General features: G+C 50.4%; 1 protein-coding gene across 2 annotated transcripts in view; it reads right to left on the bottom strand.

Annotated features, from left to right (window-relative positions):
- Positions 1-14,043, bottom strand: part of PPIL4 (peptidylprolyl isomerase like 4) — a 159,921-nt gene that overhangs the window by 59,518 nt on the left and 86,360 nt on the right. For both annotated transcript variants that reach the window (XM_075338233.1, XM_075338234.1), the window contains exons 8-10: positions 13,053-13,177; positions 5,903-5,969; positions 768-879 (exon numbers count right to left, since the gene is read on the bottom strand). In XM_075338233.1, coding sequence (XP_075194348.1) covers positions 768-879; positions 5,903-5,969; positions 13,053-13,177 — 304 coding nt within the window. The remainder of the gene's footprint in view (positions 1-767; positions 880-5,902; positions 5,970-13,052; positions 13,178-14,043) is intronic.

Raw genomic sequence — 14,043 nt, 5'->3', positions numbered from 1 at the left:
GGGCCTGTCCCTGATGATACTCAGTCTCCTGTCCGTCAGAATCCCACAGGGGCTGCGGAGGGAGCCCGGTCCCAGTGCCTGGATGACCGGTTAGGATCCCACTTCTCCCAGAGCCTCTAAGGGATGGGGAAGGAAAACGGCATGTGGCTCCAGCCTTTGTACCCGTAATGGGTACCTCAACCTTAACAGCACCGCCGACTTAGTGGGGTGAGAAGGGAGCATGCCGGGGGCCCTGTTAGGGGCCCTCTTTTCTTCCATCCGATACAATCAGCAGCTGCTGCTGACTAAAATGGGAGCTTGAGTGAATGTGTGCCTCCTTCAACACAAAGCATAAAAACTGAGGAGCCCGTGATGCACGGGAGGGTGTATAGGCAGAGGGGAGGGGTTACACTTTTTAAAGTGTAATACTTTGTGTGGCCTCCGGAGGCAGAAGCTATACACCCAATTGTCTGGGTCTCCCAATGGAGCGACAAAAGAAAAGTAATTTTCGAATTACAGCAAATTCCCCTTAATGAAATGTCTATTCATGACGCAGTCATGCCACGGAGGCATAGCAAGGTAATTAAAATTCACAAATGACGTATGTAAAAATGGGTCTTGTAAACTCTAATACTCTTTTCAGGGGCAAAAATACACGTATCAAGTGAACTATAATGTCCTAAAGTTATAAACACAAAAAAGGTATACTGGTATAAGCACCCAATCAATCACTTATATGGTTACAACAAAACAAAAATCACATTATTTATTAAATTTCAGCACAATACCTTTTCCTTTCCATTTTACTTTAGCAACAGATTGACTGAAATCTACGTGAATGCGCCTGTCATCAATAAGTACATTATCCATCTTGAAATAGGCTTTCTCACAGTCCTCCTCCTGAGAATGAATCAGATAATTTTAGAGCACCATTGTTTCCATGGTGCTAAACATGTGAAAATTGGTTTACATACAAAATACAACCACACAAATCACAACAGACTATAAACAAAAGGGAAAGGGGAGAGGGCCCTTGCTCTTGTGGTCTTAGGCTATGTGCGCACGTTGCGTAAATTCATGCAGTTACGCTGCGCTTTGCAGCGCAGCGTAACTGCATGCGTCCTGCGGCCCCTGCACAGTCTATGGAGATTGTGCAGGGGCCGTGCGCACGTGGCGTCTCAGTGCGCAGCGCTTCGGCTACTGCCGAAGCGCTGCGCAAAAAGAAGTGACATGTCACTTCTTTCCTGCGCTTTGCCGGCAGCTCCTGCTCTGTCTATGGCAGGAGCTGCAGGCAGAGCGCATGGAATCGGCGCTCACTACGGACATTTCTGCAGCGATCTAAAGCGCACATGTGCTCTTCAGATCGCTGCAGAAATTTCTGCAGGCTAGTACGCAACGTGCGCACATAGCCTTACAGTCTACAGGATAATTGAAAAGCAGACAGTAAGTTGGGGGGAGGGTTGCAGCAGCTCCAGTGGTGGTGAAGTGATAGCAAGGTCATAGCAGGCTGTAAGCTTTCTTGAGGAGATGGGTTCTCAAGTTCCATCTGAAAGTTCTGAGTGTGGAGGATATAGGATGTGTTGGGGCACAAAAGTCTGGAGAATGGGGGGATAGTCAAGAGAGATCTTGAAGGTGATTGGTTGAGGAAAGTACAAGTGTGGAGGATATAAGGAGGTCTTGGGAGGACAGGAAAATACGTGTGGGAAGATTAGTTTTGAGATTGACTACAAAGCCGTCCATAATCTATGTCAGTAGTTTGAATTGGATACTTTGTGGAATTAGAAGCCAATGAAGGGATTTGTAGAGAGAAGAGAAAGAGTAGCAAGGTGGATTAGTCAAGCAGCAGAGTTAAGGACATAATGGAGGTGTGTGAGACTATTAGCAGGAATGCCACAGAGGAGGATATTGCAGTAGTTGAGACAAGAGAGGATAAGGGCATGCACTAGGATTTTAGTAGACTCAGGGTTAGGGGAAGGAATGATTTTGAAATATTTTTTAGATGGTGGCAATAAGAGGTGGCAAGAGCTTGCTTGTGGTTTGAAAGATAATGCAGAGTCAAGGGTTGATCTGAGGCAGTGGACTTCCAACACAGGGGAAAGCATGGTATAAATTATTGTGATAGACAGATCAAGTAGGGAGGTTATGTCAGACTAGAAGGTGGCCCGATTCTACGCATCGGGTATTCTAGAATTTACGTATTGTGTAGTTCATGTATGATTTTTGTTTATATATATTATATATATATATATTATATATATATATATATATATATATATATATATATAGATGTTGTTGTGTGTAGTTACCAAGTGTTTGTGTAGGGCGCTGTACATGTTCTGGGTGTTGTCTGGGTGTGAGAGCGGTGTTGTATGTGTGTTGCGTTGTTTGTGGAGCACTGTGTGTCTGTAGCCTTGTGTGTTGCGCGGTTTGTGTGTGTGTGGTGCGTTTTGGGGGGGAGGTATGTTTTGTGCAATGTATGTTTTGTGCAATGTGTGTGTTGTGCGGTATGTGCGTATATTTGTGTGTGCAGCGTTGTCTGTGTGTGTGGGTGTCTGTGTAGGGCAGTTGTTTGTGGTTCCCAGTGTGTGTGTGTGGTGTGTTGTGTTGTGCAGTGCGCGCGCGCGTGCGTGCGTGCGTGTGTGTGTTGGGGGGGAGGTGTGCACTTCCCATCGTGCTCCATCCCCCATGCAGCGCACTCCCCATCGTGCTCCATCCCCCATGCTGCGCACCCCCCATCGTGCTCCATCTCCCATGCTGCGCACTCCCAAACGTGCTCCATCCCCCATGCAGCGCACTCCCCATCGTGCTCCATCTCCCATGCTGCGCACCCCCCATCGTGCTCCATTCGCCATGCTGCGCACTCCCAAACGTGGTCCATGCGCCATGCTGCGCACTCCCAAACGTGCTCCATCCGCCATACTCCGCACTCCCCATCGTGCTGCATCCCTCATGCTGCGCACTCCCAAACGTGCTCCATCCGCCATGCTGCGCACTCCCAAACGTGCTCCATCCGCCATGCTGCGCACTCCCAAACGTGCTCCATCCGCCATGCTGCGCACTCCCAAACGTGCTCCATCCGCCATGCTGCGCACTCCCAAACGTGCTCCATCCGCCATGCTGCGCACTCCCAAACGTGCTCCATCCGCCATGCTGCGCACTCCCAAACGTGCTCCATCCGCCATGCTGCGCACTCCCAAACGTGCTCCATCCGCCATGCTGCGCACTCCCAAACGTGCTCCATGCGCCATGCTGCGCACTCCCAAACGTGCTCCATCCCCCATGCTGCGCACCCCCCATCGTGCTCCATCCCCCATGCTGCACCAGCATCAGCCTCTCTGCCCGCAGCATCAGCCTCTCTCCTCCCAGCATCAGCCTCTCTCCTCCCAGCATCAGCCTCTCTCCTCCCAGCATCAGCCTCTCTCCTCCCAGCATCAGCCTCTCTCCTCCCAGCATCAGCCTCTCTCCTCCCAGCATCAGCCTCTCTCCTCCCAGCATCAGCCTCTCTCCTCCCAGCATCAGCCTCTCTCCTCCCAGCATCAGCCTCTCTCCTCCCAGCATCAGCCTCTCTCCTCCCAGCATCAGCCTCTCTCCTCCCAGCATCAGCCTCTCTCCTCCCAGCATCAGCCTCTCTCCTCCCAGCATCAGCCTCTCTCCTCCCAGCATCAGCCTCTCTCCTCCCAGCATCAGCCTCTCTCCTCCCAGCATCAGCCTCTCTCCTCCCAGCATCAGCCTCTCTGTCCCCAGCATCAGCCTCTCTGTCCCCAGCATCAGCCTCTCTCATCCCAGCATCAGCCTCTCTCCTCCCAGCCTACCCCAGCCTCAGCCTCCCCCAGCATCAGCCTCTCTTCTCTCAGCCTCCCCATCCCAGCCTTCCCCAGGATCAGCCTCTCTCCTCCCAGCCTCCTCCAGCACGCCATGCTCCTCTGCCGACACTCACAGATCCGATCGCATACACTCACACACACCCGATCGCATACACTCACACACACACACACACACACACACACACACACACACACACACACATTGACGATATTGCACATACGCGCTCATACTCACAACATCGGGAGATACCACATGCTTCTGGCCATGTGATCCTCCGGCAGGTCCTGGAAGCTCACAGCACAATATCGCCGCCGAGAAGCAAGCGATATCCCCGGATGTTGTGAGTATGTGGATGCAATGTGATGTGTGTGTGAGAGTGAGTGTGATCTGATGTGTGTGTGTGTGCTGTTATGTGTGTGCGTGTGTGTATTTTCCGCCGCTGCAGGACCTTGATGCGCTGGTAACTATGCTACCATGGTTACCAGCGCATCTCGTCCCCCGCTCGCACGGGAGCCCACACCAGCATACGCCGGCCAGCCCCAGCAATGCGAGGGTATGTGTCGGCTGGTTTGGCGGCGTACGCTGATGTGGGCTCCCAGGGGTACAGTACTCACCTGGTAGTCGGGGCCAGAGCTAGCGGGCATTGCGTGAGGGGGGCGGGGCGTGGCCGAGTTGCCAATGCCTGCAGGGTGCCGGGGCGAGAGGCCAATCTGTGGGGGGGGCGGAGCCTGGGCGAGCGGCCGGCCAATTCGTGCGGGGGGGCGGGGCCATGGCAAGCCCAGCGGCCAATCAGCTTTGTGTCACCGTAAGGACACAATTTTGGAGACAGACAGACAATATATATATATATATATATATATATATATATATATATATATATATATATATATATATATATATATATATATATATATATATATATATATATATATATATATATATATATATATACAGAGAGAGAGAGGGAGAGAGAGAGAGAGATGACGGAAAGATGAGGAGTTCGGTTTTGCCCATATTGAGCTTTTCGGAGCAAGAGGAGAAGTAGGAGAATATGGCTGATAGATACTCAGATTCTGGAAAGCATAGAGGTAACATCTTGGACAGAGAGGTAGACCTTAGTATCATCGGCATATAAACTCCTAGAACGTTAAAGTTGGAAGGGAGCTCCAGGGTCATCTGGTCCAACATTCCACTCACAGAAGGATTCACTATATCATCCCACACAGATGTCTGTCCAGTCTCTTTTTGAGATCAGGAGTACTGAAACCAATAGGTGGGAGGAAAGTTCAGAGCAGACATACTGTTCGAGGAGTTGTAGGTGAATGGGAGCAACGATATGGGAAGAGCTGGATGCAGAGGTTGGGTCGAGAGATGGTTTCTTTAGGATAGGTATGACTGTGGCATGTTTGTAATCAAAAGGGAAGATACCAGAAGTTGATGATAGGTTGAAGAGTTGGGTTAGGGCTGGGATAAGCGTGGTGGTAAAGTTCGGCAGGAGATGGGATTAGATCAGGTCAAGTGCATAAGTGGTGAGGTGTGATTCGGAAAAAGCATGAGTAAAGCTTTCCTTCAGTGAAGGTGGGAAGGAAGTTTGAGGGGAAAGGGCATTAGTCTGTGATATAGAGGGTTTATGGTGATTTTAGTTTATGGAAATGCTGTGCCCACGCTGCGGATTTTTCCGCAGCGGATATCGTGCGGATTTTGATACGGAAAAATCTGCAACATGTCAATTATTGTTGCGGATTTTGGCTTTAAAATTGGGAAAAAAAATATCTGCACCAAATCCGCGGTAAATCCGCACCTTTGAAAAGGTGCGGATTTTGCGGGAGAGCTGCGGATTTTGATGCAGAAAAATCCGCAGCTACATTCTCCCGTGGACACATAGCCTTAGTAAATTCTTCAGGTTTTGTGACAAATCTGCACAGAACAAAACGCGACAAGACTGCAAGGGTGTACACAGACTCATAGGGTGTGAACTGGGATCAATATAGTCAATCAGATTTGAGGGATTTTCTAATCAGGAAACACTTATCACGCTGTCTCTTAATATCCAGATTACCAATAGACGCTATGTAAAACATAAAATAAAAAAGTATACCTTTTCAAACTCAATAAACGCGTAGCACAGAGATTCCCCAGTCTTATAGTCTCGTATTATTTCACAGCTAATGTAGGCAAAAAGAGTCAAAAAATAAAACGCCATAAATTACCTAGTTTCATATTTATATAGCTAATTGCTCTTTATTTTCTGCAAACACAGGTTTTAATGTTCTTATTGGAATGTGTACATTGTGTACACTGTATATTCAGACAGAAGGCAAGAAACTCACAAATTAAACACAAAACTACATATGGAAACAAAGAGTCAAGAAACACATATAAAAAAAAAAAAAAAAAAAAAAAAAAAATAGAATATTTGTTAAACCTCAGATTCCTCAAATGACCCCTCCCCGTTTTACTCTGAAGACCGCATTACATATTGCTGCCATCAGTCTAACGTGGGCGTCACACGATACGATCTATCGTGCGATCGCAGGAGCGATCACACCCACCCCCGTCGTTTGTGCGTCACGGGTAATTAGTTGCTGACACTAGGAGGCTGACACTAAGTAGACAAAAAAAGTTAGCTCCTCCTTAGCAGTATACACCCAGAGCCGGAGGCCGACTCAGATCAGTTTGGTGCACAAGCAGTAGGAGGAGTACCAGAACCACCATACATAAGACAAGGTCATAACTAAAATAATGTAGCCGTGCGAACAAATGGTCTAGGAACATAAGACTACTGAAAATGGCAGGCAAAATGCAATTAAACAACCAAACCCAAGCAGGGTGGGTGCTGTGTCCCCCAATGAAGACTCAGAGAAGAAGGGAATTTTGTTTACTTACCGTAAATTCCTTTTCTTCTAGCTCCAATTGGGAGACCCAGACAATTGGGTGTATAGCTATGCCTCCGGAGGCCACACAAAGCACTACACTAAAAGTGTAAAGCCCCTCCCCTTCTGCCTATACACCCCCCGTGCTCCCACGGGCTCCTCAGTTTTGGTGCAAAAGCAAGAAGGAGGAAAAAATTATAAACAGGTTTAAAGTAAATTCAATCCGAAGGAATATCGGAGAACTGAAACCATTCAACATGAACAACATGTGTACACAAAAAAACAGGGGCGGGTGCTGGGTCTCCCAATTGGAGCTAGAAGAAAAGGAATTTACGTTAAGTAAACAAAATTCCCTTCTTCTTTGTCGCTCCATTGGGAGACCCAGACAATTGGGACGTCCAAAAGCAGTCCCTGGGTGGGTAAATAATACCTCATAATAGAGCCGTAACGGCTCCGTCCTACAGGTGGGCAACCGCCGCCTGAAGGACTCGCCTACCTAGGCTGGCATCTGCCGAAGCATAGGTATGCACCTGATAGTGTTTCGTGAAAGTGTGCAGGCTCGACCAGGTAGCCGCCTGACACACCTGCTGAGCCGTAGCCTGGTGCCGCAAGGCCCAGGACGCTCCCACGGCCCTGGTAGAATGGGCCTTCAGCCCTGATGGAACCGGAAGCCCCGAGGAACGATAAGCTTCGAGAATTGGTTCCTTGATCCATCGAGCCAGGGTTGATTTGGAAGCTTGTGTCCCTTTACGCTGGCCAGCGACAAGGACAAAGAGTGCATCCGAGCGGCGCAGGGGCGCCGTACGAGAAATGTAGAATCTGAGTGCTCTCACCAGATCTAACAAGTGCAAATCCTTTTCACATTGGTGAACTGGATGAGGGCAAAAAGAAGGTAAGGAGATATCCTGATTGAGATGAAAGGGGGATACCACCTTAGGGAGAAATTCCGGAACCGGACGTAGAACCACCTTGTCCTGGTGAAACACCAGGAAAGGGGCTTTGCATGACAGTGCTGCTAGCTCAGACACTCTCCGAAGTGAAGTGACTGCTACTAGGAAAACCACTTTCTGCGAAAGGCGTGCGAGAGAAATATCCCTCATTGGCTCGAACGGTGGTTTCTGAAGAACCATCAGCACCCTGTTCAGATCCCAGGGTTCCAACGGACGTTTGTAAGGAGGGACGATGTGACAAACCCCCTGCAGGAACGTGCGTACCTGTGGAAGTCTGGCCAGGCGCTTCTGAAAAAACACAGAGAGCGCAGAGACTTGTCCCTTAAGGGAGCCGAGTGACAAACCCTTTTCCAATCCGGACTGAAGAAAGGACAGAAAAGTGGGCAAGGCAAATGGCCAGGGAGAAAAACCCTGAGCAGAGCACCACGACAGGAATATTTTCCACGTCCTGTGGTAGATCTTGGCGGACGTTGGTTTCCTAGCCTGTCTCATAGTGGCAATGACCTCTTGAGATAATCCTGAAGACGCTAGGGTCCAGGACTCAATGGCCACACAGTCAGGTTGAGGGCCGCAGAATTCAGATGGAAAAACGGCCCTTGAGACAGCAAGTCTGGTCGGTCTGGTAGTGCCCACGGTTGGCCGACCGTGAGATGCCACAGATCCGGGTACCACGACCTCCTCGGCCAGTCTGGAGCGACGAGGATGGCGCGGCGGCAGTCTGCCCTGATCTTGCGTAACACTCTGGGCAACAGTGCCAGCGGAGGAAACACATAAGGGAGTTGAAACTGCGACCAATCCTGAACTAAGGCGTCTGCCGCCAGAGCTCTGTGATCGTGAGAACGTGCCATGAATGCCGTGACCTTGTTGTTGTGCCGGGACGCCATTAGGTCGACGTCCGGCATCCCCCAGCGGCAACAGATCTCCTGAAACACGTCCGGGTGAAGGGACCATTCCCCTGCGTCCATGCCCTGGCGACTGAGAAAATCTGCTTCCCAGTTTTCCACGCCCGGGATGTGAACTGCGGAGATGGTGGAGGCCGTGGCTTCCACCCACATCAAAATCCGCCGGACTTCCTGGAAGGCTTGCCGACTGCGTGTTCCTCCTTGGTGGTTGATGTAAGCCACCGCTGTGGAGTTGTCCGACTGAATTCGGATCTGCTTGCCTTCCAGCCACTGCTGGAACGCTTTTAGGGCCAGATACACTGCCCTGATCTCCAGAACATTGATCTGAAGTGAGGACTCTTGCCGAGTCCACGTACCCTGAGCCCTGTGGTGGAGAAAAACTGCTCCCCACCCTGACAGACTCGCGTCCGTCGTGACCACCGCCCAGGATGGGGGTAGGAAGGATTTCCCCTTCGATAACGAAGTGGGAAGAAGCCACCACCGAAGGGAAGCTTTGGTTGCCTGAGAGAGGGAGACGTTCCTGTCGAGGGACGTCGGCTTCCTGTCCCATTTGCGTAGGATGTCCCATTGAAGAGGACGCAGGTGAAACTGCGCGAAAGGGACTGCCTCCATTGCTGCCACCATCTTCCCCAGGAAGTGCATGAGGCGCCTCAAGGGGTGTGACTGACCTTGAAGGAGGGATTGCACCCCCGTCTGTAGTGAACGCTGCTTGTTCAGCGGAAGCTTCACTATCGCTGAGAGGGTATGAAACTCCATGCCAAGGTATGTCAGCGATTGGGCCGGTGTCAGATTTGACTTTGGAAAATTGATGATCCACCCGAAACTCTGGAGAGTCTCCAGAGTAGCGTTGAGGCTGTGCTGGCATGCCTCTTGAGAGGGAGCCTTGACCAGCAGATCGTCTAAGTATGGGATCACCGAGTGACCCTGAGAGTGGAGGACCGCTACTACTGTAGCCATGACCTTGGTGAAAACCCGTGGGGCTGTCGCCAGGCCGAACGGCAGTGCCACGAACTGAAGGTGTTCGTCTCCTATGGCGAAGCGCAGGAAGCGCTGATGCTCTGGAGCAATCGGTACGTGGAGATAAGCATCTTTGATATCGATCGATGCAAGGAAATCTCCTTGGGACATTGAGGCGATGACGGAGCGGAGGGATTCCATCCGGAACCGCCTGGTCTTTACGTGTTTGTTGAGCAGTTTTAGGTCCAGGACCGGACGGAAAGACCCGTCCTTCTTTGGAACCACAAACAGGTTGGAGTAAAAACCGTGACCCTGTTGCTGAAGAGGAACAGGGACCACCACTCCTTCTGCCTTCAGAGTGCCCAGCGCCTGCAGAAGAGCATCGGCTCGCTCGGGAGGCGGAGATGTTCTGAAGAATCGAGTCGGAGGACGAGAGCTGAACTCTATCCTGTAACCGTGAGACAGAATGTCTCTCACCCAACGGTCTTTTACCTGTGGCAGCCAGGTGTCGCAAAAGCGGGAGAGCCTGCCACCGACCGAGGATGCGGTGTGAGGAGGCCGTAAGTCATGAGGAAGCCGCCTTGGTAGCGGCACCTCCGGCGGTCTTTTTAGGGCGTGACTTAGACCGCCATGAATCTGAGTTCCTCTGATCCTTCTGAGGCCTTTTGGACGAGGAGAATCGGGACTTGCCCGCACCCCGAAAGGACCGAAACCCCGACTGTCCCCTCCTCTGTTGGGGTATGTTTGGTTTGGCCTGGGGTAAGGATGTTTCCTTTCCCTTGGATTGTTTGATGATTTCATCCAATCTCTCACCAAACAAACGGTCGCCAGAAAATGGCAAACCGGTTAAGCACTTTTTGGAAGCCGAATCTGCCTTCCATTCCCGCAGCCACAAGGCCCTGCGTATTGCCACCGAATTGTCGGCTGCAACCGCACGGCTCGCAGAGTCCAGGACAGCATTAATAGCGTAGGACGCAAATGCCGACGTTTGAGAGGTTATGGACGCCACTTGCGGCGCAGACGTACGTGTGAGTGCGTCAATTTGCGCTTGACCCGCTGAGATAGCTTGGAGTGCCCATACGGCTGCGAATGCTGGAGCAAAAGACGCGCCGATAGCTTCATAGATGGATTTCAACCAGAGCTCCATCTGTCTGTCAGTGGCATCCTTGAGAGAAGCCCCATCTTCAACTGCAACTATGGATCTAGCCGCCAGTCTGGAGATTGGAGGATCCACCTTGGGACACTGAGTCCAGCCCTTGACCACGTCAGGGGGGAAGGGATAACGTGTATCCTTAAGGCGCTTGGAAAAACGCTTATCTGGACAAACTCGGTGTTTCTGGACTGCCTCTCTGAAGTCAGAGTGGTCCAGAAACATACTCGTTGTACGCTTGGGAAACCTGAAACGGAATTTCTCCTGCTGAGAAGCTGACTCCTCTACTGGAGGAGCTGAGGGAGAAATATCCAACATTTGATTTATGGACGCGATAAGATCATTCACTATGGCGTCCCCATCAGGAGTATCAAGGTTGAGAGCGGCCTCAGGATCAGAATCCTGATCAGCTACCTCCGCTTCATCATACAGAGAGTCCTCCCGCTGAGACCCTGAACAATGTGATGATGTCGAGGGGATTTCCCAGCGAGCTCGCTTAGGCGGTCTGGGGCTGCGGTCCGTGTCAGAGACCTCACCCTGGGATCTATGAGACACCCCGGGAGGACATTGTTGTTCCAACAGAGGGGAACCAGGGGGCAATGATTCCACAGTGCCCCTGGTCTGAGATACCGGTCTGGACTGCAAAGCTTCTAGTATCTTAGCCATAGTCTCAGAAAGTCTTTCAGTAAAAACTGCAAACTCCGTCCCTGTCACCTGGACAGTGTTAGTGGGTGGCTCCCCCTGGGCCACCCTTAGCAGAGGCTCCGGCTGAGCAAGTGCCACAGGGGCCGAGCACTGTACACAATGAGGGTCAGTGGAACCTGCCGGTAGTGAAGCCTTACATGCGGCGCAGGCAGCATAGTAAGCCTGTGTTTTGGCACCCTTGCTTCTTGTGGACGCCATGCTATTGTCTCCCCTGAGCAACCCAGGAGGGTATATAGCCAAAAATCAACCGTGCACCATACAGTGTAAAGTATAGCCTATAATCATATAATCTATAAGTACACTTCTGCACAAGTGGGGCCAGCACCTCAGGTGCTGCTTACCGCCCGCTCAAAGCGGTTGTGTGGTCACCAGAATCCCTGCCTGGGTCCCCCAGAGCTTGTCTCCCCTCTCCAGCGTCAGAAGAGCTGACAGGAATGGCTGCCGGCGTCCTGAGGAGAGGAGGGGGCCGTGGGCGTGCCCTAGAAAGTGCGGGAATCTGGTGCCCCACTGTGCACAGTGAGGGGGGTGGAGTATGCAAAGCATGTTTCAGCCCTCAGTGCTGATGTCCTGTACAGCGTCCCGCCCTTCCCCTGACTGGCAGGCCTGGGGGCGGGAAAAGAATGAGACTAGGCCGCAAAAGCCGGGGACTAAAGTTATAAGCGCGGCCGACGTATAAGCGCGGCCGACGTATAAGCGCGGTCGGCGCGGTAGTCCCCGGCGTACTAACAGTCCCAGCCGCGCCGCAGAGTAAACATGGGAGAGGATGAGTGATGAAGAAGATACCTGCAGAAAACGAGAAGACAGGTATGAGAGCAATGGGAGCAAAAAAGGAAAAAAAACGCAAAAATCAAATGGCTGAGGGGGGCCGAGACGGCCCACATCAGCCTCCTACGACACTAAGCAAAAACTGATCTGAGTCCGCCTCCGGCTCGGGGTGTATACTGCTAGGGAGGAGCTAACTTTTTTTGTCTACTTCGTGTCAGCCTCCTAGTGACAGCAGCATAACCCATGGTCCTGTGTCCCCCAATGAAACGATAGAGAAATAAATATTTTCCATACAAGCCTCACTCTATTTCTTATTGATGGTTCAAATACACTAAACCAAAACATGATAAAAACAATAAATTGTTGAATTTTATATTATTTCTTACCACAGCTAATAAAGGAATAGTGGCTGGTGAAAAAGAAACCATTCTACAATTAAAAACTGCATTTACAACATTTCCTGTAACATTATTACAGTAGGGGGAAACATATGATATAGTGACGTCAAATGCTCCCCCCTGCTTTAGAACTATTCTGCCTTCGTATGGAAATCACTCACAATTATGAAAGCATTGCTCTATGAGAAAAGTATACTTTCATTATTAAAGGGGTTGTCCACTACTTGCACAACCTCTTCTCAATCACCATGTTTGCCCCTAGTAAAATAACATTTATACCCACCTCGGGTGCCGCTCCAGCGGTGTCAGCACTCGCTTTCCCAGGCGTCTTGTGACACTGATATGTCACGTGAGCCCTGCACCCAATTAGCACTGGCTTCTCTGTCCCCGCATTTGGATGAATTGAACATCCAGAGGAAGTCAGAGCTGCAGCTGGCCACACACACTTCCTATTCATGCGTCCAAAGATGCGCACAATAAAGCTATCGCCAGGCCTAGTGTGAGTTATCCATGACGTACAACTATGTCCTTAGATGTTAAGAGCATACCTCTTAATAGTTCCAAATCTTGAAAAGATTATCTCCAAATCTTCATCAGTGGTGACAGGGTTCAATTTACAGACAAAAAGAACATTTTCAGGAGGTTTTATATCTGCATCTGGTATATCACCGACCTTAAAAAAAAAAAAAAAAAAAATTGTGAAAAGTGAATGAGGCATTATATAAATACTGAAGTATAATGTCCACTATACAGTTTCTAAAAGACTGTGCTACACAGAAAAAAAATCAGGAATTGCACTACTTCTGGGTAATGTGTATTGGAGACATCATAGCAGTTAGTCTGCACCCATTAATCCAAAATAGAAATGAAAATTAGGGAGTCTGAAGATGGGAAAAATATTAGAAACAAATCACATAATGGCAAGAAATAGTGTTATTCCTCATGTACACAAATATGGCACCTTACTTTGAAAAGTTATCTGAAATGTTTGGGATGCTATAAGACTATCTAGACCAGACCTGGGCAAGGGGCGGCCCGCGGGCCACATCCGGCCCGCCTACTCTCTGTGACCGGCCCGCCTGTCTTTCAGGGAGAAATCCTGCAGGTCCGCACAGTAAGTGCAGGCAGCGGAACGCAGGAGTCTCTGTTCTGTTCCCTGCCGGCACTTTGTCAGTGACACACGCGCGCGCTCTGATGTTATCAGTACTGCGCTGTGTGTGTCATTTCAAAAGTTCCCACCCGGCAGAAGAAGCAGCACAGCGGGGGCCTTCACGGAGAGAAGCAGCGGCGGGGGCCCCTCGCAGAACAGCATCAACACAGCCAGGGCCCGTATAAGAGGAGCAGCTCAGCGGGGGGCCTGTACGGAGGGTGCCTGAGGACGGGGACGATAACAAGGGAGAGGTAAGTAGTGACTAATAAGCTGAGGAGGGGACAATGGGGGAGGGCGGGACTGGTAACTAATACTGGGGGTGTAGTGGGGTAGTTTTACAGGTGTAGTATATGGTGTTGTGTATATATAGTGGTGTAGTATATAGTGGT

This window comes from Anomaloglossus baeobatrachus, chromosome 3 (genome assembly GCF_048569485.1).
Source record: "Anomaloglossus baeobatrachus isolate aAnoBae1 chromosome 3, aAnoBae1.hap1, whole genome shotgun sequence".
Lineage (NCBI taxonomy): Eukaryota > Metazoa > Chordata > Amphibia > Anura > Aromobatidae > Anomaloglossus > Anomaloglossus baeobatrachus.
Note: the sequence above shows the minus strand (reverse complement) of the source record. Positions and strands in the feature narration are given on the sequence as shown.